The following is a 27,957-nucleotide window of genomic DNA, read 5'->3' on the forward strand; positions in this document are numbered from 1 at the left end:
CACCACGTCACAGCCTCTCCTTGGGCTGCCCATCTTCACCCTCTCTGCCATGGAGTTCCTCTGGCACTTTCTTGGCAGCTCTCTCATGAAGATCTGATTGGTTTGCTCTCTTGCCAGGCTGCCTCCTTAAATCTTGCCCAATGGAAGCTCTTTCCCCTTTGCTTCCTTGAGTCATGTCAAAGCTCTGCTTCCTCCTATTTCTGCACCTCCCGCCAATTCCCTGGCCCCTCCCCTTCCTTCCCAGCTCCACCTGGCTGGGTCTCCTGCTAACCCTCAGTTGCCCTCGCCCTCCCTGGCTCCCCAGCCGAGGCCACGGGGAACAGCCAAATAGAAAAAATATTTATAAAACTGAAAAATGCGTGAACGTCCTCGCGCCCTCTGCTATTTTCCACCTCAACAAAGCTTTCCAGAGTCACAGTCCCAATGGAATCTAAATCTGGAAGGATTTAGATATGCTGAGAAATGCTGAACCTCAGTGTCTGGCTGCATTTGAGATTTTTTTTGGCAGTTTCTCCCACTTTTGATGTGGCGAGCACCGTTTATAGATGCTTGGAAAGAAGCCGTTAATACTTGTATTGTGTTTTAACTTGCTTTCCTTTGGAGGCAGGGAATTGTCAAGTAAGTATCCTCACAGCCTTGGAAAAGCAGAGGTGTTCGGTGAACATCCAGTACTCAGTGTTCATGCAGAATCCACGGGCACGAAGGGTCGATTCTTAAAAATCCACTGACTTGGCCACAATGCAGGTTTATTCCTCCCTGCCCCTCACATCTTCAGCTTGAAGCAGTACAGCTGTAAACATATGCTTGTGAAATAAGAAAGATACATTCTGAGATTGCTTTACTTTTCAGTTTATTTACTGAAAGCCAAGGTGAAAAGCATCAGACTGCCTTTTGTTTGTATATATACAATCTCATGTATATATCAATACACAGTGTTTGTGCTTGTATGCATACTCTCTCTCTCCACACTGTATAATATGCCATATATTATACAACCTGCGCACACCCTGGAAACGAGCCCTGTGTCGAAGCTCCAGTTGTGCCCTGAGCCCTGCCGAGCGCCAGCATCCTCTCCTTGCAGCCCCTGGCTTGCTTTTGTCATACACTTAAACATTCTTAGATGGAAGAAGAAACCCATGGATTTCATTTGAAAGTCCCACTAAAACAGAAGAAAGAGCAGATGTCCTGGGAAGCATTAATTAACATGCAGGAAATGTCTCATTGTGAGAACCAGCATGCCCCAGCCTCCCAATTTTGCTCGATTTGGCAGCAGTGATGTCAGCCGGGGGTGTCTTTTTTTTTTTTTTTTTTTCCAGAGATGTGCTCTCTCCTCATCCTTCAATAGTGCTTATAATACCATTTGGTCCAATTATCACTTGTGATTACATAACATGTTTTGATTGAAGAATTTCTGAGAAAATAAAGGTACCTTGTTTGGCCCTGCACCCAAATCCACAAGCTCTTGCAGCAGGCGAGTGACCTGGGAATATCAGGCTAAATTATGAGTCAGGCTTACTTTGGGAACAAAGCACCCATTGTGCCTAACTCCCCACGACATCCAGGAGGATGTTGTCATTTTTCTGACCAGTTTCTCCCCAGCACACTCTGAATCAGCAGAGTGCCCAGGCAGAAACACAGAGAGCATGCGGGAAGCATTGACAAGCTTCCTTTTTTCTCCCTATTCTGTAGGCGCGTTAGTAAGCAGAGTTTGCCCAGAGACGCCAGGGTATGAGCTTTCTGAATTTGTAGACTGGTGCACTCTTTCATTTCTGTTTTAGTTCTTTGCTGGCATGCTGGGGAAGCATGGTTTGTGTGACACAGGGATGTCTGTTTACTTGGAAAATGCTTGTGCATGAGTGAGGTGGTCGCTAATGCTGCTCTAAACGGTACTAAGTTTCTCACTTGGCTTTGTTTGCTGCTTCCAAGGGGATCGAGGTAATTCTTTCTTTTTGCATTTCCTCAGAACAATAAGAAATGGATTTGGAATTGCAGCAGCTGTGCAGGTCTCCCACCCCCACTCCCAGTTCCCTAAACTCAGAGAAGTCTGACTTAAAGGGACCCAGTGCCACAAAACATCAGCCTTCTCATACAGGAGTCCCTAGGACTTCCTTCTTACGAAATCTCTTAGTTGCACTAGGAGGCCCAACCCCCAAAACTGAGGAGGGCAATTAGCCTTTGGTCTGGTGGTAACCGAGGTTCAGGGCAGAGCCAGAGGCACCCTCCCTCCCTTCTTTCCTTTGCTTCCTCCTTGCTCTTTGGTGTGACCAGACCAGCCGGGGCACTTTCAGGTGGCCCTTAGGGCCCATCCCAGAGCTTGGCTTGTAAGTTCTGTTTTACACCATACCATGATCTCTGACCACCTGATTCTGAATAGCATTGCACATTCTGGAAGCATGGCCTCTTCTCTGTCCTCATGCTCAGGCCCCTCCTTAAGTTTAAGACCTGCCCCTCTAGCTCAGCAGTCCTTCTTGGCTCCAGGACAGTGTTGGTGAAGGAGGAGGGCACCTGAGGGGTGGGAAGCCCAGCTCCCCACTGGGAACCTACCTGTCAGAAGCTGCTTTTCCTGGGACGGGTGGGCTTAGGGGGACAGAAGAGCTCCCAGTGCAGAGTCCTCTGAGCCCTGGCTCGGCCCAGCCACCTGGCAAGCAGCCTCCACTCACTGCTGTGCTTCCTCTGGCTTCTCTCTGTTCCAGACCGCCTGTTAGCCGAGCCGCTCCCCAGCCTGAGAAACTCCAGAAGAACAATATCACCAAAAAAAAGAAACTGGTTGAGGTGAGGAGGTCACCTTCCCATCTGATGGGATGCTTGAAGGCTGTCGGTGAGCCTGTCCACAGACACCATCGAGCGAACCCAGTGGATCCACTGGTCCCTCCGGTGTCGCATTGTGTCCCCATCCCAGAATTGCATCCACTGGGCCTCACTGCTCCTCCCCTGTCCCTGTCAGCACTAACCAAAATGCCCAGTATCCCTCAAACCTGGCTCCCTTGCCTGGTATCTCCAACCACCCAGCATCATGGGCAAAGGAAGAGGAGAGGGCGCGAGCGCTCACTCACCGTCTCTAGTGTTGCATGTGCACTTTCCACATGCCAGGTTCTGTACTTTCCACATGCCACACACACACTTTCTGTGAAGCATTTTATAGAAGCTTCTCTCATATGAGGTAGGGCCTGTCATTGTCCATTTGCAAATGAGGACCAGTGCCACGGGGAAGGTAAGTGAGGTCAGATCACCAGCCCAGCAAGAAAGCAAGGACTGAGACTCAGCCCCAGAGAATGGAGGGTCAGCTCTAGTGAGCCTACTGTTTTTAGAGAAAACTCCCACTCGAGTTCTTTCTTTCAAGTGTAAATCTTTTATGCCCCACTTCAGCTGGAAGACACAGGAGATCCCCACATTGCCAACAGGATTCAGGTGGACGGTTTTGAAACCTTGGCCAGAGCTGCCTCACAAGCTTCTGCCTGTGATTCTCTAACACAGCTCAAGGCAAACTCGCCACTTAATGTCCTCCGAATCTGCCTCGGACTTTCAAGTCCACATGTCTCTTCTGCTTAGACGACCCCTCTCCCGGCTTTCCACACTGTGTCTTTGCAGGCCTTCCCTGGTGTCTTCTCTGTTGACCTTCCCTGATGCCCCTCAGCACACCCTCCTGCACCCCTGCACAGGCTGCGCCACCTGTTCTACAGCCTTCATTTCTCATGCACCTGTCTCCCCTACTAGATGATAGACTCAGTAGTGCCACAAAACCTATCTTCAATTTTTTTTAACTGGAAAAGGGAAATTTATTGAGAAGATTTAACATAGAACACAACACAGGTCAGGAAATATAGCTAAGCTTCAGGAAAGACAGTATCCAGGAACTCAAAAGCCATCAGAAACCAAGATGGCACCTCTTCTGCCAGCAGGGCCTCATGTGTGTCTGATTCATTCTTGTTTTTTTTCTGAAGACTGGTTGAATTATTGTGGCTATACATGGAAGACTCTAGGTACCTCTTAGCACCCGAGTTTGCATCTCCTCAGCTAATTTAACAGCTGAGCCAACCAGCATCCCCAGTTCTACTGGGGGGGGGGGCATCTGATCAGTCCAGCTTGGGTCAGTTGCCCACTCTGTCCTGGACCAGAATCATGTATTAAACATACAGTTTCTGGAAAGACCTTTGCAGGGAGTATTAGGGGGATTAGAGGTTGAGTTGAAAGGACAAGGGCTTTCCATTTGAAAATACAGAATTGTAACAATAGGAAAGCTCTAAGGATAAACAGAATCAACTTAACCAAGGAGCACCACAGACGAAGTCATGGTGTGGGGCTCACCATGCCAGCTTACAGAGTTCGGGCTTTATTCCAGAGGCAGTGGAAGACAGTGAATGTTTCTGAGTAAAGAGCATTTTGGGAGAACTTAATCTGATGTTTGCAATTGGCAAGCTCTAAAGATAATAAAAGCCAGAAATAGAGAAACTAGAGAAGAGGGTCTCAGATACTGTTAACCTAGTATACCATCAATCAGTGCAGTGCCAGGCATGGAAGAGCTGCCCAGTACCATATGTGTTGAATGGAATTAAAAACTGATCTGAATTACCCCCTGCTCTTTGTCAGAAAAGAGGAGACAGAAAGAAGAGAAAGACTAACTAACCCACAGTAGGATCTAGTTGCTGGGGGGAGAAACCCACTTGTGCAAAAGCTTTGTAAGGCAAGTGCCATTGCCAGCCAACAGAAAGAGCAGACTGAGTGGCCTCTGCCCAGTGTTCTGCTCCACCAGTCCCAGCTGCGTCTGTGGCACTTCCCACTGCAGACCGCTGCCGTGCCATTCAGCTCGCCCAAAGGGTGTCTGCCAAGGTGCAGACATGGACTTCTAGGTGATCTTAATAGGGCATCAAATCTGTACACTTTGGCTTCCCTAAGGGACCAGGAAGTAAATCTGGCTTATTTAGAAAAGTCTCTGTAAATCTCAGCCTTGGCCTGCCTCCCCTGGCATTTCAGGGAAGCAAAGAAAGGACTGTTTGATCCTCAGCCGGTGCAGAACCAGTGAGCAGCGCCCTCACCAGTGTACCCACCCTGTGGCCCACGTTGCTGCCCACACAGGGAGGGGCGTCCCTCAGCCCTGCCTTCCTCTGAGGGTGGCTTTCACCCATGTGTGTGAACACAGGAGCTGGCTCTGGACCACGTGTTTGGCTACAGAGGATTCGACTGCCGCAACAACCTGCATTACCTGAATGATGGTGCGGACATCATCTTCCACACAGCAGCTGCCGGCGTCGTTCAGAACCTGTCCACAGGTAGCCAGTGGGAGGAGGACATAGGACTTCCTGTCTACCCTACTGCACGCCTTCCCGCTCTTTGGATACCCAGAGCTCACCTATTCTTCCACCCCGTAGAACCCTTCACCCGCTTCAGGGCTGGTGTCATTTAGTCCTAGAAATACTCTGATGCAGTTCCAGGACTCAAAGCCCTCTTCCTTCCTGGCCTGAGTGCAGCCTGACGTGGTGAAGGCCTTAGAGAGAGCCATCCGGGTTTACATCAGCTCCTCTGAGGCAAGGAGAGGTCGGAATCTTCTCAGAGAACAAAACCAAAGCAAAGCCCAGGGCAACTTTTCTCATTGGTTTTTAGCAGTGACCAGTTTTTTAGTGACTCAGATTTTTCAGATCTTGTTTGTTTTCCACTCGAGCCATATTATACTATAAGAATGATAACAGACAATAAGCAAAAATACCTAACATGTCCTTTAACTACACGATGGCTCCAATTCAAAAATAAGAAAAGAGGTAGGTACAGCTTGGGAAGCTGAGACAGGAGGATTGCCGATCTGAAATATGCAGCCAGGCTCAGCAACTTAGCAATTTAGCAAAACTCTGTTTCAAAGTAAAATAGCCACCGGGCGTGGTGGCGCATGCTTATAATCCCTGTGCTTGGGAGGCGGAGACAGGAGGATCATGCAGGTTCGCAGCCAGCCGCACTGGCTTAAGAGACCCTGTTTCCAAATAAAAATATTAAAAATGGGTCTGAGAGTGTATCCAGGGGGTAGAAGGGTTTCCAGGAACCCTAGTCCCACACACGAAGAAAGAAAGAAAGAAAGAAAGAAAGAAAGAAAGAAAGAAAGAAAGAAAGAAAGAAAGAAAGAAAGAGCGAGCTCAGAGGTAGAATGCCCTTGGAGTCAATTCCCAGGAAAGAAAGAGAGAGAGAGAGAGAGAGAGAGAGAGAGAGAGAGAGAGAGAGAGAGAGAAAGAGAAAGAAAGAAAGGGAAAGAAAGAAAGAGGAAAGAAAGAGAAAGGAAGGAAGGCAGGCAGGCAGGCAGGCAGCTGGGCATGGTGGTCATTCCTGCAATCTCAGTGCTTAGGAGACTGAGTCAGTAGGATCACAGGTTTGAGACTCGCCTCAGAAACTAAATGAGATCCTGTTTCAAAATAAAAATATTTTAATAAGGGCTGTGAATATATCTTGGAGGTAGAATGCCTCTAGGTTCAATCCCCAGTACCACACACATAATAATAATAATAATAATAATAATAATAATAATAATAATAAACATTTTAAACAAAAAGTTTTCAGAAATTAACAGGCATCTGTGTCTACCACCAAATTTAAATATGTCAGCACTTTGTCTTGCTTCATATCTCAAAAGAGATGTTTCTTTAAATTTTTATAATCTTCCCAAGTTCTAATTGTTCACACATAGATTTAACAGTAAAATCGCTGGGCACATGCAGATTTGTATTACTCTTTGGGAAAGAGGCCTTGAAATTTTCTACATGCTGCCAATTTTCTGGCCAATATTAATTTAGAAGCAGTGTGCTTATTTCCTTGTGTATTAACCCCTCCATTCACTTCTGTGTTCTTGGGCATCTGAGTGGGTTTTAAGTAGCTACTTTGAAAATCAGCAAATCCATTTGCTTCGGTAAATAAAGTAATACTTGCCCATTTTCCCACTTTTTGCAATGTAACATTTACCTAGGCTCTGAGGATAAGCCTGTGCCATCCGGGCACCCAATGGATTGGTGCTTGGTAAGTGAAAGTGAGTTAAAGGGCTTCCCTTGATGATGCCTGAGCAGTGCTTTTGCTCAGGTGAGCCTTCCCTGCAGGTCCGTCTCCATACTCTGCCTGCTAGACAGTGAGAAGCCCTCAGTCCTGAGCCCTAGGAAGGAGGAAACCTTGCGCTGCCTCATCTGGGGCTCTGGAAGCCGCTGCAGCTGGACTGTGCTCGGAGCCACATATGGCAGCAGAAGGTTTGAGCTGGAGCTAGAGTATATTAGGTGACAGATGCCAGCTCTTCTCCTCCCAGACCTAAAACAGAATATGTGAATTTTTAAAATCCTCATCTCCCCAAGTATGGTGCTGAAAGTAAGAATTCGAGGGCTTTAAGCTCTCACGGTCACAGAGAATTTCCGAAAACTCCCTGGGAAGCTTTGCGGTTGCCCAGGAAGGTCTTCAGGTCCCTCTGTTCACTTCCTGTGATCTCTCTCCTAGGCAGCCAGAGCTTCTACCTGGAGCATACAGACGACATCCTCTGCCTCACAGTGAACCAGCACCCCAAGTACAGAAACGTGGTGGCCACCAGCCAGATAGGTAGGGTGGGTGCATTGGAACCTCTCCCCGCCGGCTGGACACTGACCGCTGGGGGCAGGAGGAGTGGCTGAGGCTCACTCATCGTGGCGCATGTTGCTGTTGGCTTTTTGAGCCTTCAGTGTATCTGTGTCACTTAAATTGACACACCCAGAGATTGGTGATTCTGAAAGACCATAAAGACAGACCCCAGCCTGAGAGCCCAAATAAGTGGATGGTCCCCTGCTCTGCAGGCTTATGAGAATAATTGTTCAGCCCCCAGGTATCAAAGAGCCCCATATCTGGAAGCCCCGCAATTGTGCAAGGCTACATTTCAGCGTTTTTGTCTGGTGCTTCTGTGCCGTAGGAAACCGCCAAGGACAAATGTGAACCCACTCACATTTGTGAAGTCTGTTGGTCTGTCTGTACTTCGTTGCCTCAAGGGCAGCCCTTACGAGAGTCCTTTGCTGCTTGTCTTCATCAAACCCATGTCCATTTTGTAATTTGAGTTGGAAATTTCTGATGCTGGTGTTGGTGCTGTGCCCTTGGGGACGTGACTTATTTTAGCTGTTGTTTTCCCTTGACGCTTCCTCATTGCCATTGCCCACCCAATGCAAGGTGACTCCATGGAAACCCCAGGTAAGGCTGCGCCATCGCAAGTAGTTCCGACCCACACAGCAAAACCATGTTGATGTACCATGTTTGCCGATTGTATCTCGCCGAACTGGCAGATACAAATCACTGGCCTCGCTGGTCTCCTTTGTCTAAAACCCTGCACAAATGCGTGTGAGACGTAAATGTCCGTGGGGCTCTGCCATCCGCAGGTCTCCCACTGTCACCAGGTCAGACCGTAAGTCTCCTGTGCACCTTCGCGGAGCGCCCCAAACCTTGTCTAGGAAAGGCTTCTGAATGCACCCCACGTGGCCTTGCCTCCACCGCGCTGCTCTGCCTCCCTGCTCCCAGGAACGACGCCTTCGATCCACGTGTGGGACGCCATGACCAAGCACACCCTCTCCATGCTGCGGTGCTTCCACTCCAAGGGGGTGAATTACGTCAACTTCAGTGCAACAGGAAAGCTGCTGGTGTCGGTGGGCGTGGACCCCGAGCATACCATCACTGTATGGCGATGGCAGGAAGGTAAACCAAGCCCAGCTCCCCGTCCCTTCCAGAGGCCTTGCTGTAGCCTGGGCTGAGACCTAGCCGCCTCACTCCAAAGCCCGCCATGGGCTCAGCTGCTGGGCGGGCATCAACCAGTGTTGTTGGCATCTTGGAGAAGCTGCTTCTCAGATGCCACTTCGTCCCCAGGAGCCATGGCCAGGTGGAAGCTGGCGAGGATTCTGAACAGACCGCCTGCCCTCTGTGTTCCCCCTGGTGGCCCTGGGTCTTCCTACTCCTTGGTTGTCCTATTATAGGAACTGAGTTTGCTATCATCATACTCTGAGAAGCAGTTTAATTTTTTCACATTACACACCATTCTATACATCTTTTATTCTAAGAAAAGACAAAGGAATTTACAACAAACTATGGTAGGTAACAATTCCCTGTTAGGCATGAGGAAAGAGGATTACCAACCCCCATTTTTTTTTCTTTTTTTTTTTTATTGGTACACTGTATTCATACATCATAGTGGGATACAAACTTTTGTAGACATACATGCACACATCGCCCAGTCAGCCCCCACCCGATCCCCACCCCATTCTCTCCCCATCCCTCCCTCCCATGCTTGGCTTAGTGGTTGACATCTAGTATTATAGCAATTTATCCAAAATTAAAAATGATAATCTCACATAACAGTTTCATTTGTCTGATACCAAGCTTTTGATGACTTAAAGATAACATTTCAATATTTCTTTTTACTTTCTCTCTTACCAGAGAATATTTTTTTTCTATTTTTTTAGGTGAAACTATCATATATTTATATATTTATTTTTCAGAAAAAAACTATCCTAATATGGAATATGGACTCTAGATACCCAAAACGATCTTGAAAAAGAACAAAGCTAGAAGATATATATTTTCTGATTTCAAACCATATAAAGCTACAATAATTGAAACAGTGTAGTACTGTTCTAAAGGCAGATATATAAACCATTGGAGTTAAATAAAAGCCTAGAGCTAAATTCTTCCCTATATTGTCAAGTTATTTTTGACAAGGTTTCCACGAACATTTGGTGGTAGAAATAATAATATTTTAACTAAATATTGTTGAAACATAATAATTACATGGAAAAGAATAAAGTTGGACCCTTACCTAATCCCATATACAAATATTAACTCAAAATAGATAAAAGACCTAAATATAAATCTTAAGACTATAAACTTTTAGGAGAAAACCTGGGTCATAAAACCTCACAACACTGAAATTGGCAGTGATTTCTTGGATATGATTTCAATGACACAGGCAACAGAAGAGTATACAAACTCCCTAAAAAAAAAAAAATATTGTATATCCAAAGACAATGTAAACAGAGTTAACAGTTACTAATAGAATGGGATAAAATATTTCCAAATGCTATATCTGAAGGTATATTAATATTCCAACTAGAAATCCTAAAAATTAACAACAATAAAGGCAAACAATACCATTTAGAGATAGGTAAAAGACTAACATAAGTAATGAATCTCCACAGATAACCAATCTTAGTTGACTGTTGGATGGAACCTCTTGTTTCTCTGGTTCTGGTGTGTGTTACGTATTTCTTCTTTGTAGTTAATCTCTTTGAGTATTTTCTCTAGCGCTGGTTTTGAAGACATAAATTCCTTCAGTTTCTGTTTGTCTTGGAAGCTTCTTATTTCTCCATCTAATTTGATAGAAAGTTTTGCTGGGTAGGAAATTTTTGGCTGGAAATTGTTTTCTTTCAGAGTTTGGAATATGTTACTCCAAGCCCTTCTGGCCCTCATGACTTGGTTTGGGAAGTCTGGAGTGATTCTAATTGGCTTGCCTCTGAATGTCACTTGGCCCTTTGCTTTTGTTGTCTTTAAGATTCTCTGCTTGGCTTCCACATTGGTCATTTTGACAATTATGTGGCGTGGGGATCCTCTTCTCCGATCCTGTCTAAAGGGAGTTCTATAAGTTTCCTGGACCTGTGTATCAACCTCTTGCTCTATGTTTGGAAAATTTTCTGCTATTACTTCCTTGAAGAGATTGTTGATCCCTTTGGTTTCACTTTCTTTTCCCTCCTCTATTCCAATTATTCTTAGGTTAGCTCTCTTAAAATGGGCCCATATTTCTTCAATATCAGATTCCTGCTGTCGGATATTTTTTTCTAGATTAGAAACTATGCGTTCATTTTTGGAATGATCATCTTCTAAGAGCGAGATTCTGTTCTCCATGTGTTCTAATCGGTTGTTTGTGCTTTGAATTGAGGCCTTTACTTCATTAATTGCATCCTTTATCTCTTTTTGGCTCTCTCTGAGTTCTTTTCGAAGCACCTCTATTATTTCTACAGTTATTTTCCTGATTTGATCTTCTAGAAATCTCTGATTTTCTGTTTTATCGGGTTCTGATGTTGTGGGGTTGTGTGCATTCATTGCTCCAGTATTATTCCTCTTTCCCATGTTTTGGGAAGTTTGTGCCTTCTCTGGGTTCTTCCCTTGGGTCACTATGACTTCACTTAAGGTGTTGTGGATCTCGAGTCAGTAGTATCTCAGACCCCACTACTCCTTTACTGGGTTGTATCACAGAGTCTCCGACCCAGAGAGTCGATAGAGGCTGCTTTAGACTGTGGGGGATGCCAGGTTGCACGTTCTCCTATGGTGTGATATCTCTGCCACCGCCCCTCCCCCACTTGGTCAAGTCCCAGGGAGTACAGTACTGGGATTTCTCCTCTGTGGCCCGCAATTTGACTCACTGTTCTTGAGTACACAGATGTAGCTGTACTGGATTCGGTGAATTCTCTGCTGCTGCCGCCGGTGGCAATATGGCACCGCTGCCACGCCCTCGGCCGTGAGGCTGGCATATTTCTTCTTGGTTTTGATTTCCACTCTGAATCCCTGCGGCGTGTGCTGAGCTCAGCCACTGGGAGCTTTAGATTTTACTTGCAGCAAGAAATCCCGCCTGGCTGTTCCTCAGCGGCTCACCTTGGCTTGCTGTAGCCGTCATGTGAATTTGCCGCTGCCGCCGGCAGTATGGCGCTGCTGCCGTGTCCTCGGGCGTGAGGCCGGTTATCTCCTCTGTGGCTCTGAGCTTTGTTCTCAGACCACTTTCTTTCTGGAGCCTGGTGATTTTTTTGTTTCTGGTGATGGTGTTTTCTGGCTATGAAAGGCGCTGATTTTGTGGTAATGGAGATTGGTTGTTAGCGGGGCTCTTAAGCCCTGCTTTTCTCGGTCGCCATCTTTCCGGAAGTCCCCATTTTTTTTTAAACTAGGGATTGAACCCAGGGATGTGCTGCCTCTGAGCTACAGCCCCAGTCTTTTCCTAATTTTTGTTTTGAAACAGGGCCTTGCTAGGTTGTTAAGAGTCTCACTAAGTTACTAGGGTTGGTCTGGAACCTCCTGTCTCAACCTCCCAAGTACTGAGATTACAGGCATGTAGCACCATATCTGGCTGCCAACTTGAACTTTCTAGGACCCAAGCTTGAGTGTGTGCCTCATTGTGAATCAAGCAACACATTTCTCAGAGAGCTATAGCATAGCAGGACACGTGCTGTGTCAGGATGTGATTCTGGTTTTTTTGTTGGGTTTTTTTGTTTTGTTTTGTTTTGTTTTGTTTGCGGGAATGGAACCCAAGGACATTCTACCTCCAAGCTACACCCCCAGTTCTATTTTTTATTTATCTTGAAATAGGGTCTCATTGGGTTGCAAAGGGCCTCACTAAGCAACTGAGGCTGTCTGTGAACTGCGATCCTTCTGTCTCAGTCTCCCAAATGCTGGGATTATAAGTGTGTGCCACCACGACTCTTGCCTTAACTGCAAAGTTTAATTTTAAAAATGTTGTTTACATTTTAATTTTTTTGGAAATGAGATTTATTTTACAATCAAGGTTTATATTTATTGAATTTATTCCTTACCCTATCCCAATGCATACACACCAGCTGCTACTCAGTTTATGGTGGTCTTACAATTAAAGAGGTACAATCTTCTGAGTTTAACCTCCCGTTGTCAAGTACTGTTCTGGCAAAAGTAGTTCCAATCAGTGAGGACATTAATGAGGCCTGTCAGCAGCCAGTATCTGGGACATGCTGAGCAGAGAGGTGGTGCTTCTGCAGTATAGGCTGCTCGAGTCCTATTAGTGAGTCATCTTCCCATGGAAGGGGCAGGAGGGGCTGTAAAGAGACACACACATACAGGGTGGCAGAAAAGTGCCAGTCCTTCCTGAGCCCCCATTTGAGAAAGGCTGATGGTTTATAGATGATGAGATCGACTTCTTGTATTCATTGAGAGGTAGCTAGATCCATAGTATTTCTAGGAAACCACGCTGTCTCATTTTCTTGTTCACCAGTACGTTTTGTCCAAGTGGCCCCATAATTTCTCTGTCTGGGATGCACATTTGTTCCTGTGATCCCACATGGCCAGCTGATGAACTAGACTCTGCGCAGATGGGAAATCAAATTTAACTTGCAGACTCAGAGTGCCTTAGAGCTAGAAGGACTGGGGACATCTTCCAACTAGTTAGGATCTATCCCATGGAGACTTTCCTCCAACTGCCTGCCTGACCATCTCTTAGAGACTTCTGAGGATGGGTAGCCCACCTTGATGAAACAGTTCTTATTATCAAGCCCTTTCTTAGCAGGGAAGTAACTGGCTTTGTGATGCCTTTCTTTATAGCACTGATTCCAGTCCTAGATCCTGGGAAGAAAGTGATCACACGGCCCCTATGCACAGGCTTGTCTTTGGAGTTCAGATTCCCTCTCCTTACCGAACTCCATCAGTCCCCCAGGCAGTACCTGCTCTATGCACCCCAACCCCACAGAAACTCTTGCTTACCCTGGACCACTTCTGATCTCCCAAGAGAGGACTGAAGGACCTCAGCCTTTAAAGAGCTTCCAGGGAGAAGAGAAGCCTGCTCTTTGGTACATTCTCCCATTGCCTTTTTTGGAACCAGTCTGTGCAGAAGGGTTCTGAGCCTGTGATAACACATAACAGCCTATCACCAGCCACCCTTCTTCTCAGATGGCTGTGAACATGTCCTCTCTTCTCCCTGACTTCTCCGTTGTGCTTCTTCCTCCTCTTCAAGTCCTGATTACAGATAATGACATGTATTTGGGGAAGCGTGTGTGTGTGTGTGTGTGTGTGTGTGTGTGTGTGTGTGTGTGTGTGACTACAGAGTATATTATACCTTCCTTATTTGTTAGAGGATCATTTTGGGTGATGTCTATGAGTATAATAAAACAAAATGAAATTTAAAATGAACTTATTACATAAGATGCACATTGGCGGGTTCTGGATAAGTCTATATAATTTTCTCTAAGCAGACTAGAGCCAATCCAAAGGAGACAGATGTTTCCATAATTAGAAGTATCTGTGAGATTAAAATAAGAAAAAAACAGTGGCTTAAAAAAACATTCATCTCATCTCATCCTTTTTCATTTCCTTTTTGTCCAGTTGTATTACTTTTCTGTAATTCATCTATACAAATAGTTTTTCTACTGGGAGTAGAGGATTTTCTTTTACTTATGATTTGTTGTTCTTTATGGATTATTAATGTTGCTCCTTTGAGTCTTGTAAGAGCTACAAATGCTTCCTCCCTGTCAGTTGTTTGTCTTTTAGATTTGTAGTATCCTTGCAGAACATGGGTATTAAAGCCTCTGAGGAAGTGAGCGTTATAGCAAGTCATGGATTCCAGCAGCAGACAGAGAAATACAGCCAGAAAAAGTGGCCAGTGGGCCCTCCCTTAGGGAGCATCTGAGGGACAGTCCACCACCACCACCATCACCACCACCACAACCACCACCACCACCACCACCATCTCCACCACCATCACCACCACCACCACCATCTCTACCACCACCACCACCACCACCATCTCTACCACCACTACCATCACCACCACCACCATCACCATCACCACCACCACCACTACCACCACCATCACCATCACCATCACCACCACCACCACCACCACCACTATCACCACCACCACCACCACTATCACCACCACCACCACCATCATCACCACCACCACCATCACCACCACCACCACCACCACCACCACCATCACCACCACCACCATCACCACCACCACCACCACCATCACCACCATCACCACCACCACCACCATCACTACCACCACCATCACCACCACCACCATCACCACTACCAACACCATCACCACCACCACCACCACCATCACCACCACCACCACCACCACCACCATCACCACCACCACCAACACCACCACCACCACCATCACCATCTCCACCACCATCACCACCACCACCACCACCATCAACACCACCACCACCACCACCACCATCTCCACCACCATCACCACCACCACCACCACTCTGCTAAAGAGTTATTTTAAAAACAAATAAGCCTAGTAGAGTAGTACATGTCTATAATCCTAGTACTTGGGAGGCTGAAACAAGCTTGTAGGCTCAAGGCCAACCTCAGCAACTTAGCTAAACACTGTTTCAAACTTTAAAAGGACTGAGGGTGTAGCTTAGAGGTAGAACACCCTTGAGTTCAATCCCCAGCACCAAAATAATGATGATGATGATGATAATAATAATAATATTAATAATAATAATAATAATAATAATAAATATAAAGTGAAAAGCAAGATGGGAAGAAAAAGATTTGCATAAATATAGGAAGGGAAACAAGGAGATTGGAACCAAACATTGAGAGTAAGCTTAAAAACTTGGGGAAAAAAGTAACAGAAGTTTAAAACAAAACAAAAAAAAAAACCCCAAGGGCTTAAAAATAATGACAAAAAGCCAGGCATGGTGGCACATTCTTGTACTTGGAAGGCTGAGACAGGAGGACCTCAGGTTTGCTGCCAGCCTCAGCTACTTGTGAGGCCCTCTGCAATTTAGTGAGACCCTGTTTCAAAATAAAGAATAAAATAGGGCTGAGGGTGTAGCTCAAAGATAGAATGTCCCTGGGTTCAACCCCCATTTCTTAAAACAAAAAAAGAAAAAAGAAAAAAGAGAGATAGGTTTAAAATAAAGGCAAGAAAAATAGACCAATAAATTTTATTTATTTATTTATTTATTTATTTATTTATTTATTTATTTGGTACTGGGGATGGAACCCAGGGGAATTCTACCTCTGAGCGACACCTCTAGCCCTATTTTTTTAATTCTTTATTTTTAAACAGGGTCTTACTGAGTTGCAAAGGGCCTCACTAAGTAGTAGCTGAGGCTGTCCTCGAACCGTGATCCTCCTATCTCAGCCTCCAACAAGCGTGTGCCACTATGCCCAGTGACCAAGAGATTTTCTTTATTTTTTTATTTTTTGGTGGTACTGGGGTGGAACCCAGAGGCTTTCTACCTCTGGGCTACACTCCCAGACCTTTTTTATATTTTATTTGGAAACAGGGTCTCACTAAGTTGCTGAGAGCCTAAGTAGCTGAGGCTGGCTTCGAACCCGTGCGATCCTCCTGTCTCAGCCTCCCAAGCACAGAGATTACAAGCATTCGCTGAAGGAGTGATAATAGTAATTGTTCCAGAGCTTTATTTATATAAATTCATTTAATCCTCATATTACTTTATAAAATGCAATTATTAGTTTTCTTCTAATCAGCAGGTAAGGGAGCTGAGGTACAGAGAGGTTAAATAACTTGTTCAAAGATGTTCTACAGGTAAATTATGGAGTTGGGATTTGATTCAAACAAAAGTTAAATAAAACTCAGGAGACAGTAAAAATAAATAGATTAAGAAAATAAACCTTAGTAATTAAATAAGAAAATTAAATAAGAAACTTAAATAAGAAAATTATTTTAATTTAAAATAATTTTTAAATTAATTTAAAGAAGAAAATTATTTAAATAAGAAAAATATAACTTAGAAACCACAAAATGTATGGAATGTGGAGAATTTTTTTTTCTAAGAAAATAAGCACAGAGATTCTTGAAGAGGAATAACATAAAGGCATCTAAGGGAAGGTGCATCCCCCATGACACCTGGGAGGGGAGTTGGCTTCCTGGGGGCAGGAGTGGACCAGATGATGCTGAAGTAGGTAGAGGGTGCCTAAAGACACTGCCTTTTCCTTAAATCTGGAAGCTTCCATCTCATAGGCCACCCTATCCTACTTCGTTCACTGGATGTCTGGATCAAGGGTCCTATGTATGGTTCTTCCTGTTCTGGAAGCTTCCCAGACACATCAGTCTTGGTGGTAGTTTCTGAAGGGGTGCGAGTGCTCTAGACCCCTGAAGCATGCCTGAACCCCACCAGGATGGAGGACCGGCCGGGGCTGTCACCTGCCTGGCCTCACTGGACACTGTCACCCACGCAGGTGCCAAGGTTGCCAGCCGAGGGGGTCACCTAGAGCGCATATTTGTGGTGGAATTTCGCCCCGACTCAGACACACAGTTTGTATCTGTTGGAGTCAAACATATGAAGTTCTGGACGCTGGCTGGCAGTGCCCTGCTCTACAAGAAAGGGGTCATTGGGTCCATGGAGGCTGCCAAGATGCAGACGATGCTGTCCGTGGCCTTCGGTGCTGTGAGTTCAGAGGGTGCTTCTCCAGAAGAGACCCACCTCACCTCCCACCCCTGGGCCTGGGTGTGGGGGAGGTATTTAGTCAAGAAACTAAAGCAACAAGAAAGCTGTTTCCAGGTTAACTCCCCTCCTGGCTTCTTAGCAATGACACTCCCTTTCCTTAGTACAGATGGGCCAGTGACTATTTTTTCCTTCATCATTTTCTCAAAGTATTCATCAGAAAGGATAGGACATGATGTCCCCCCAGAGCAGGTGAGTCCCAAGGCAGACCCTGAAGTTCAGGCCCAGCATACCTAAGGTTCCACAGCCCCAAGATGCTGGGAACGGGTTCCACCTCCAGGTAGCAGTCCTTCCTCATCCCAGCCCTCTTGCTCTAAAAACCCCCAGCTGCCACCCTTAAGTGGCCTTGGGTCCCTCAGCCAATGCAAGCTCCCTTGGGGACATTGCGGTCAGCTCAGGGTCCTGAAGGTATGGACTGGTCCATGTTATAGATCTGTCCCTAGAAAGGCTCTTGGCTGGGGCTGACCCTTCCCAGTGTCGCATGAGTGCACCCTTATGCATGCAGAACTGCTCTCAGTGGGAAAATAAAATACCCAAACAGACTGAGTAACTCTCAAAGCCAAGTGACTGCATCATTTTTTGGGTGGCTTTTCTGCAGATTCTGCTACCTCCCTTAACCCAGAAGATTAGACTCACGCCGCATGTCTTGTTCTTAGTAAGAGAGCAGGTAGCTGGGTCGGGCCGGTGTTGAGCATATTCCTGTCGTGAAAGATGTTCCTTTGTTTGCAGAACAACCTTACTTTCACGGGTGCCATCAATGGAGATGTCTATGTCTGGAAGGATCACTTTCTCATCCGGCTAGTGGCCAAGGCTCACACGGGCCCTGTGTTCACAATGTACACCACCCTCCGGGATGGACTCATCGTGACTGGTGGGAAAGAGCGGCCGTAAGCAGGAGCTCCTCTGCGGGCAGCTTGTCCTCTCTTTAATGTTTGGGAGAAACCAGTGAGAGTCTCCCTAGCTTAAGAGAATGCAGACTGTCATTCTCCTGTCTTGTCTACATTAGGGAGATGAGGCTGCCATCTCTCCGAGAAGGTCATAGGTCAAAACTTTTCTAAGTAAACCAGCTGTGACCCCCGTACTTAAGAGGTTGCGATAAGAGAATCTCAGGTTCAGGGATAGCCTTAGCAATTTAGTGAGACCCTGTTTCCACATAAAAAATAAATAAAAAATAGGACTTAGGTTATAGGCCAGAGGTAGAAGGCCTCTAGGTTCCACCTCCAGTAACACACACACACACACACACACACACACACACACACACACAATTTCTAAGTAAGAAAAGAGAGATAGGTTACTGGTAGTTTAAAACCCTGAGAGGGCCGGTCGTGGTGGCGCATACTTGTAATCCCCACACTTGGGAGGCGGAGACAGGAGGATCGCACAGATTTGAAGCCAGCCGTGCTGGCTTAAGAGACCCTGTTTCCAAATAAAAAGGTATAAAAATAGGTCTGAGAGTGTAGCCCGGAGGTAGAAGGGTTTCCAGGAACCCCAGTACTACCAAAAGAATAAAACTAAAATAAATAAATAAAACCCTGAGAGGTATTCTTGAATGAACAAGGATGATTTAGTTGTTCCAAATGCTCCTGTCAGTAGGTCTTTGGAGGGAAGGGGGAATAAGTAGAGACAAGCTCCAGTGGCGTAGGAAGGATCCAAGAGTGAAGCACGGACACAGGAGAAATATTTCCTTAGTGGTCTGACTTTCCCTATCACATATTATTTGCTGCAAAGATAGCATTTGAAGGCATTTTGGGAAATATGCAGGCTCAGAGGATTGCAGGTGCTCATCAGCGGGGCCTAAGAAGGGGCCACCACGGAGGGTCCATCCTACTGGGTCTGGGTGGCCACTGCCTCAAGGACTGGAGAGAGAGGGGAGGGAGAGTCATGGGGAAGTCTTAGGACAAGGATCACAGGCTGAGCAATTCATTTTGTCTTTCAGAACCAAAGAAGGAGGTGCCGTAAAACTGTGGGACCAGGAGATGAAACGCTGCCGGGCTTTCCAGCTGGAGACAGGACAGCTGGTGGAGTGTGTGCGCTCTGTGTGTCGAGGCAAAGTGAGCACTGAAGCCGCCTCAGGCTGGGCTCCTCCAGCCTTCTTTCTGCACTCCCGGGTGCTTATGGGTTTAGTGCTTAAGACAAGCCTCCAGGGTGTGAGTGTGCCTTAGTAGGCGGTAGCTCCGCTGAGTCAGAGGATGTGGGTAGACTGGGACTTCCTGGGAAGCGCTGGCTGCATGACCCTTTGTGTGTTTCTTGACTTTTAAGGACCTGCTGTGTGAGGATTGCATGCATCATACATGATAGCACATTCTATTACGCCTGGCCTACAGTTATTCTGGACATTCTCAGAATGTTATCTATAATAGTAGTTATACTAATATGAGAGATAGTAAATAATTTGCCCAGGTCTACATTTTTGAGACCAATAGCAGGAAAGTAGGGACCACACACCTGTCTTGCTCAAGGCCGTTGGTTTTCTCTCTTTTTCATTATAATGTTTAATGTCTTTTTTTTAATTTGGTGCATTGTCATTTTACATCATATTGGAACACAGAGTGTCGGAAAAATACATGCACACAGCTCTTGGTGCCCTCTGAGTCCCTCCCCACTCCCTCACCCTCCCTGCACAGGTCTCTGAGATTGTTAATTTTATATACATTTGGAGCATTATTTCAACTGTTACATCCTGTATGACTTCATCTCCCCTCCCCCTTCCCTAATGGCTTTCAACTCTTATTTGACTGACCATTAAAAACAACCGAGCTGCTGGGTCAGAATTTCAAGGGCACAGCTTGGAAGTGTACGTTTTCCTGTTTTTCTTTTCTTAAATTCCCCAGGAGGCTGGGCATGGTGGCACACTGTAATCCCAATACTTGGGAGGCTGAGACAAGAGGATCACAGGTTCAAGGACAGGCTCAACACTTAAGTGGTGAGACTTTCATCAACCTAGTGAAACCCTGTTTCAAAATAAAAATAAAATCAGGCTAAGGTACAGCTCAGAGGTCAAATGCCCCTGGGTTCAATCCCCAATACCAAAAAAAAAAAAAAAAAAAAAAAAAAAAAAAATTTCAGGAAATTTGATGCACTTGAAAACAAACCTCTTAATCTCTATTTAATAGCCTGCATTTATAGTTTTGAATTTGTATCAGCCTAAGGTATTTGCTTTCTAGATGTGCTCCATGAAGAAAGCAAGCCCAAATTTGGAATCCAGACTTTAGAATTGGGAGTTTTGTTTTTAAATAGTTAAGTGACTCCTCTGGGAGGGCAATTATGGGAGATGTGGGTAGGATGAGGTCCAGGACCTGGAAGCTGTCAGGAAAGATCTTTGTTCAGTGGTAGGAAGAATTTACTAAGCTTGGGCTGTCCATGGAGGAGGAGGTCCCATGGACAGACAGAGGGCATGGCTGCTAAAAACAAGTCACAACTCAGCTTTTTCTGTTTTAATGGCAACACAGCAAAACCATTTTCTTTCCCAAGTTTTTCTAATAGTGTTTTTTTTAATTACTATTTTTGTTATGGCAAATTTTAACATAAAACCATTTTAACTATTTTCAGGACATTAAGTACATTCACAGTATCAGGCAGCCACTCCCACCATCCATTCACAGAACTGTTTCATCTACTGAAACGCTGTCCTTTCACTCCAGGCCCTGGCAGCCACCACTCATTCTCCTTTGCATCTGTCTGGATTTGACTACTCTAGGTACCTTGTATGAGTGGAGTCATACAGTTAGTTGCCCCTTCCTTCCTTCCTTCCTTCCTTCCTTCCTTCCTTCCTTTCTTTCTTTCTTTCTTTCTTTCTTCCTTTCTTTTTCTTTCTCTCTTTTTTTTTTTTTTCAGCACTAGGGATTGAACCCAGGGCCATTCTTCCTCCAAGCTATACTCTCAACCCTGTTTTTTATTCTTTATTTAGAAACAGGATCTTACTAAGTTGTAGAGGGCCTTACTAAGTAGATGAGGCTGGCTGTGAACCTGCAATCCTCCTGTCTCAGCCTCCCAAGTATGGGGGTTACAAGTGTGCACCACCACACTGGCTCATTTGCCCTTTTTCTAATAGTTATTTTGATTATGACAGGGCAAAATTTTAGTAGGAACCAAAGATGGAGAAATAATTGAAGTTGGTGAAAAAAATGCTGCTTCCAATATCCTGATTGATGGCCACATGGAAGGGGAGATCTGGGGCCTGGCCACACACCCCTCCAAGGATATCTTCATCTCCGCCAGCAATGATGGCACAGCCCGCATCTGGGACCTGGCTGACAAGGTGAGGGGCCCCCGCCTAGTCAGATGCCTGACTGGGGGGCTCACAGCAGGAGAAGCTGAGGGAGGGGAGGCCTTTGTGCCGCCAGGGTGGGGTGGACTGGACAAGCCATCGGCCCCAAGTCAGCAGTTAAGTCAGGAAGCCTATTAATAAAAGTGATGCCTTCACACTTGTGATCTATCATTTAGCTGTATATGCATCTAGCAACTTTGCTAGTACAGGAATAATCTGATTGAGAATGATCATTCTCTTGTTATGAAAGAATCCACAAAATTATAAAAAATAGAGACAAATCATGACTTTTCTGGATGGGCAGACAACAATTTAAAATAGCCAGTGTTCCCGTTGAGGCAGATATACCCATCAAAACCCCAAGAGGAGTCAGGCATGCTGATGCACGGTGATGCACACAGGATAACAAGTTTGAAGACAGCCTCAGCAATGTAACGAGGTTCTCAGCAAGCTAGCGAGACTGCTGTTTTGTTTTGTTTTGTTTTGTTTTGTTTTGCGGTACTGGGGATGGAACCCAGGGGCATTCTACCTCTAAGCTGTACCCCCCGTCTTTTTTTCTTTATTTTTTATTTTGAAACTGGGTCTCACTAAATTGCAGAGGCCCTCACTAAGTAGCTGAGGCTGTCCACAAACCTTCAGTCCTCCTGTCTCAGCCTCCCAAGTACTGAGATTACAAGCGTGCACCACCATGCCTGGCTGAGACTGTTAACAAAGTAAAAAAGTAGAGATTCCATCTAACCCCAATCAGAATAGCAAGCATAAAGAAATCAAATAACAACAAATGCTGGTGAGGATATGGGGAAAGAGGAACTCTCTTACACTGTTGGTGGGAGTGCAAACTAGTTCAGCTGCTATGGAGATCAGTGTGGAGATTCCTTAGAAAGCTGGGAATAGATCCACCATTTGATCTGGCCATTCCACTCCTGGGTCTTTCCAAAGGGATTGAAATCAGAGAACTACTGTAACATATGCATACCTATGTTCATATCAGCACAATTCGTAATAGCCAAAATATGGAACCAACCCAAGTCTCCATCAACAGATGAATAGATTGCAAAACTTTGGGAAATACACACAATGGAATTATACTCAGCAATTAAGAAGAAGAAAATCATGTCATTCACAAGAAGATGGAAAGATTTCTGGAGAAAAAAATCTGGAGAACATTATGTTAAGTGAGAATAGCCAGGCACAGAGAGAGGAGGAACATGTGTTTTCTCTAATAAACTAGGGAGTATTAGGAATACCAGAGGGACTCTGGATAATGGAGGGGAAACCTCAGCAAAGCTAGAATGGAAGGATAGGAGAGGAAGAAGGCTGAGGTTGATTAATGGAGGAGCTACATCCAAATATGTGTAAAAGTATGAATATAGCATGGTTAACCTGGACAGTCATTGTTGGGAGGGGAGAAAGGAAGTGGGGTGGGGGAGAGGACACCAAGCACAGTCTGAATGTATGCCATTTTTAATATGTTCCACATAAAAATAAAAAGAAATTTAAAAAATAAAAAATAAAAAGGGCTGAGGGTGTAACTTGAAGGTAGAATGCCCTTGGGTTCAATCCCCAGTAACGCACGCACACACACACACACACACACACACACACACACACACAACCAAGATTTCTCTTAGAACTTGGGAAAATAGTTTTAAAGTCCATCTGGAGTAAAAATATAAAACAGCAAAGAATAGTCTAAGGTAACAAAAAGTGTTTCAGGGCCTTATTCAGTCCAAAAGCAGGACGTAAGTTCTAGTAATTCAAATACCTGATTTTATTTCAAAATGGCTAATTAGATGTTTGTCATTTTTTTTTAGCATGAGGCTCAAAGACTAGACATGTAAAGGTATAAATGTGTTTGTTATATACCCAAGTTAGTTTTTATTTTATTTTATTTTATTTATTTATTTTTTTGTGTGTGGTACTGGGGTTCCTGGAAGCCCTTCTATCTCCGGGCTACACTCCAAGACCTATTTTTACATTTTTATTTGGAAACAAGGTCTCCTAAGCCAGCTCGCGCGGCTGGCTTCGAACCTGCGCGATCTTCCTGTCTCTGCCTCCCAAGCGCGGGGATTACAAGCGTGCGCCACCACGCCCGGCTAGTTTTTAAATTACTATATTTATTGACAACAGTTATCATTTGAATGCCTGCTAAATATCAGATGTTTTTTGTGCATACTTGTTAAAGCTACAGCAGCCTTCTGAGACCAATATTAATATCACTTCTTGAAAAGCTGGGAAGTAACTTATCCAAACACACCCAGCTAGTAAATGACAGAGCCAGGATTCGAGCTGGCAGGTGCTGAAGCTCACACTCTTTTCCCCAAGCGAGAGGTTGGCAATCCCTGGCCTAATGGCAGATGTGGCCACTGCCCGTGTCTACAGTGAGGCCACACTCATTTGTTACGGATGGCCTGTAGCCACTTTGCTGCTGCAAGGCAGAGTCCAGTGGTTGTGATAGAGACCATGTGGTCTGCAGTATGAAATACAGCCTGACTATTTACAGAAGAGTTCGTCAAGCCCTAATCTAAAACATGCTGCCCCAGTGCATGCCTGTAATCCCAATACTTGAGACAGGAGGATTGTCAGCCTCAGCAACTTAGCAAGACCCTGTTTGAAATTCAAAAATAAAATAGGGCACGGGCTCATGGAGGTAAAGCTAGAAGATAGAATGCCCCCAGTGTGTATGTATGTACACACACACACACACACACACACACACACACACACACACACATATATATATCCCTAAAACCCTACTCTTCCTTCATGGCTCAAGGGCATTTACTCTAAAAGGCAGGAGGAGGTGTGGTGGCCTATGGGGCAGCAAGGGCTCAGGTGAATTTTCTTGTTCCAATATAGAAGCTACTAAACAAGGTGAGCCTGGGCCACGCAGCCAGGTGCGCAGCCTACAGCCCTGACGGGGAGATGGTGGCCATTGGCATGAAGAATGGAGAGTTTGTCATCTTGTTGGTGAACAGCCTGAAAGTTTGGGGGAAGAAACGAGACCGGAAATCTCCCATCCAAGATATCAGGTATGTGAGGGGTGGTCTGAGCAGGAAGGAGGAGGAAGCCTTCTCCTAATGAGGGAACCATTCCAGAAGGGCCAGGGATGGACAGAGAGGTTGGGTGTGAGAGGGCCACTTCCACAAGCCAACAGTGAAGAAGTGCCTCCTTATATGCCTTCATTCTTGGATATGTCCTTGCTAGTATCCACGGGAGTGCAGTAAAGCCCTAAGATGTCATTCTACAAAAGGCTGCGCACCGCCATTTCCCCCTGTGGGATTTGATCCCACAGCAGAGCCCCTCTATGCTGACCAGTCCCAAATTGCCTAATTACTTTTGGATTACTTTCTCTAGAATCAGCCCAGACAACCGATTCTTAGCTGTTGGTTCTTCTGAACACACAGTTGACTTCTACGACCTAACTCAGGGCACAAGTCTAAACCGCATTGGCTACTGCAAAGACATCCCAAGCTTTGTTATTCAGATGGATTTTTCTGCGGATAGCAAACACATTCAGGTATGCTTTGGGTTGATACAGGTCATTGGCAACTAATAATAGCAGTGATAACACTACTGCGGCCTGTGCAGGTAAATGCTTCCTCTCTGCCGAGCAGTGTGCTCGTTTACTATTCACGGGAAACCTTTAAATACTGTTGCTTTTACTCTACATTTTTTTTTGGGGGGGGATACTAGAGATTGAACCCAGGGCGTTCTACCTCCAAGCTACACCCCAGACCTTTTTATTTTATTGTTTTGAAACCAGGTCTTGCTAAGTTACTGAGTCTCACTATGTTGTTGAGGCTGTCCTCAAACCTGCGATCCTTCTATCTCAGCCTCCCAAATACTGGGATTACAGGCGTGTGTCACCACACATGGCTCCCCCTACTTTACAAATTTAGAAACAGAAGAAATAAACACAATAAATAAAATTTAAGATAGCTATTCTTCAGTTTATAAAAAAGGAAATACTTGCCCTCACTACCTCCCTTCAAAGCTTCCTCATTTCTACTTCTCTGGGGCTCTGCTAATCCATGTATCACTTCATATACTTACTCATTTTATTTCCAAATTCTGCTGCATAATGTGGCCTTCCACACCGATGACCTGGACTCCGGATGGTGGGCCTGGAGACTTCATAAGTGGGCCCTGGGGGAGCTGACCAGTGAGAGGAGATAGGAATCAAGAGGAGTCCCACTCTTGGGACTGACAGCTAAAACAAAGATTTCACCAGCACTCAATATTTGTGAGCTTGGAGTTGGGTGTTCACTGTAAGATGAGAGAAAATGCTTTCATTCAATCATTAAATGTTTACTGAACCAAGCACTATGCAAGACCATTTTGTTTGGATGGACAATATGGTCTTGGCCCTGTCTCCCGGAGCTTGCTCTATCCCGAAGAAGACAAGCATTAAACAATTACAAAACATACATATAATTACAAATCATGATTGTGTGCTGAGAAGGCAGAGTACAGGGTGCTGAGGAGCACTGAACAGGGTGCCGAATTTAGACTTGCCTCCTGTCTGAGCAAGTGATATTTAAGCCGAGGTCTGTGGGATGTGTAGGAGTTAGCTAACAAAGAAGGGCGGGAACGCTGTTCTAGGCCATCTGCGTGCAAGCCCTGAGGTGGGAAAGATCTCTGCTCATTCCATGAATAGAAGGAAAGCTTGGGCGGCTATGGTAAAAACACCAGGGAGAGGGGGATAAGATGTAGGTAGTGGCCACTTGCTGGCAGGTGTCCTTGACTGTGGAAAACATGTCAGTTTCCTCCAGTGGACTCCTGGGAGGTAAAGTCAGATCCTAGACACTTCTGAAATCATATTTATGAGCCACTGTCCATGAGAAAGCCTGCCTTCCCGCTATACCACTGATTCTTAGTTCTCTGAGAACAGGGTGTCTTATGTAACAGAACCACATGGATGCTTTGTTGTAAGACTGCAGGGCTCATTTGATAGTTCTGGGATGGTGCCCCAAAATTTGCATTTCTAACAAGTTTCCAGATGATTCTAATGGTGTTGTCATGAGCCACTCTTGGAGAACCACTGCTTTAGGATTTGGGAAAAACAGCAAGAGAACAGGTGGAAATACACACTAAGCTCTGGATTTTGCCACATGCTGGTCCTGGGTTTTGCAGCTGGGAGCTGAGCTTGGATTGAGGAAGTAGCCTTATGGATAGAGAGGCTGGGCCTATTTTGAGAAAAAAAGCACACTAACAGGAATCTTTTGGACTGAGAAAGTTGAACATGATTCCCTTCTGCTTACAGGTGTCAACAGGAGCCTACAAGCGCCAGGTGCACGAGGTTCCCTTGGGTAAGCAGGTAACAGAAGCCACAGTCATTGAGAAGATCACCTGGGCTTCCTGGACAAGGTGACTGAAGAAAGCACTTCTCAGGGAAGAGGTCCAAAGGGAGTCTCTTAGCCAGGCGTGGTGACATACGCTTTTAATCCTAGTACTTGGGAGGTCGCTGGTTTGAAGACAGCCTCAGCAAGTAGTGAAATTCTCATCAGTTTGGGGTGTAGCTTGAAGGTAGAATGCCTCTGGGTTCAATTTTCTGTAACACACACACACATGCGCACACTCACACACACACACGCGCGTGCACACGGGAATCTTGTCCTAGGATCTTAAGTTTTTTTAGGCCAGGATCTCAGAAGCTCAGATAATAGAGCTCTTTTCTTGGGGTGGGGGAAGGGAGGTCTTGGCACTGGTTTAGGTCAATGGCGCTGTCAGATCTGGACTTCCAAAATGTAAAGTAACTCACTCTGCAAGACCATTCCTACAAGTCCCCAATCCTGCCCAATAGGGGGAACAACTCCCAGCTCTTGGCCAAGCCCTGGTGCATGGCAAAGCCTCCATCACCAAGGGAAGGGAAGAGCAGAGTAAGAAACCATACCCAGCCTGATCAAGGGACAAGATTTTTCAACCTTTGAGTTTGAAGGGGCCTCCTTCCTCCTTCTCATCATGCACATGTTCAAGACTGCAGGGAGGAGGGCGACAATCAAGAATGAGGTTACTTTCTTTTCCTGGAGTGCAGGGGACTGAGGCAGAACAGGAGTTGTTGGCTGGAGAGTACAGAGGGTAGGGGACAGATGCTCTCATGACACAAGAGCCACAGCACCATAGTGAATTATACAAAGTATCTCTTCTCCCTGGGAGGGAATGACCACAGAAAACTTTCTCTAGTATCTTCCTAACACCTTTTCTGGTTCCAACAGCATTCTGGGAGATGAAGTCATTGGAATCTGGCCACGAAATGCTGACAAGGCTGATGTGAACTGCGCGTGCGTGACTCATGCTGGTCTGAACGTTGTCACAGGAGATGATTTTGGGCTGGTGAAGCTCTTTGATTTTCCATGCACAGAAAAATTTGTGAGTTTTCCTGAGTAACCTCCCTGCACTGTCTCCAGGCTCTCTGCAGTCTGCAGGAGAGTGGCCACACCCAGGTGGCTGTCTGGAAAAAAGGGGAATCCTGTCCCGGCCCTGTGTTGAGTT

The 27,957-nt window shown here is 45.5% G+C and overlaps 1 protein-coding gene across 4 annotated transcripts in view; it reads left to right on the forward strand.

Moving 5' to 3' along the window:
- EML6 (EMAP like 6) overlaps nt 1-27,957 on the forward strand; it is a gene marked incomplete at both ends in the record, with an annotated part of 359,577 nt that overhangs the window by 329,562 nt on the left and 2,058 nt on the right. For 2 of the 4 annotated variants that reach the window (XM_080711491.1, XM_080711493.1), the window contains 12 exons: nt 2,694-2,772; nt 5,138-5,267; nt 7,453-7,551; nt 8,491-8,664; nt 16,927-17,135; nt 17,922-18,079; nt 19,132-19,246; nt 21,265-21,453; nt 24,322-24,494; nt 24,820-24,982; nt 26,729-26,832; nt 27,681-27,834. In XM_080711491.1, the coding sequence (XP_080567617.1) occupies nt 2,694-2,772; nt 5,138-5,267; nt 7,453-7,551; nt 8,491-8,664; nt 16,927-17,135; nt 17,922-18,079; nt 19,132-19,246; nt 21,265-21,453; nt 24,322-24,494; nt 24,820-24,982; nt 26,729-26,832; nt 27,681-27,834 (1,747 nt within the window). Of the gene's footprint in view, nt 1-2,649; nt 2,773-5,137; nt 5,268-7,452; nt 7,561-8,490; nt 8,665-16,926; nt 17,136-17,921; nt 18,080-19,131; nt 19,247-21,264; nt 21,454-24,321; nt 24,495-24,819; nt 24,983-26,728; nt 26,833-27,680; nt 27,835-27,957 lie in introns of all 4 variants that reach the window. The other 2 variants (XM_080711490.1, XM_080711492.1) reach the window with 2 other exon arrangements.

This window comes from Muscardinus avellanarius, assembly GCF_963383645.1.
Source record: "Muscardinus avellanarius genome assembly, chromosome: 15".
NCBI classification, from domain to species: Eukaryota; Metazoa; Chordata; class Mammalia; order Rodentia; family Gliridae; genus Muscardinus; species Muscardinus avellanarius.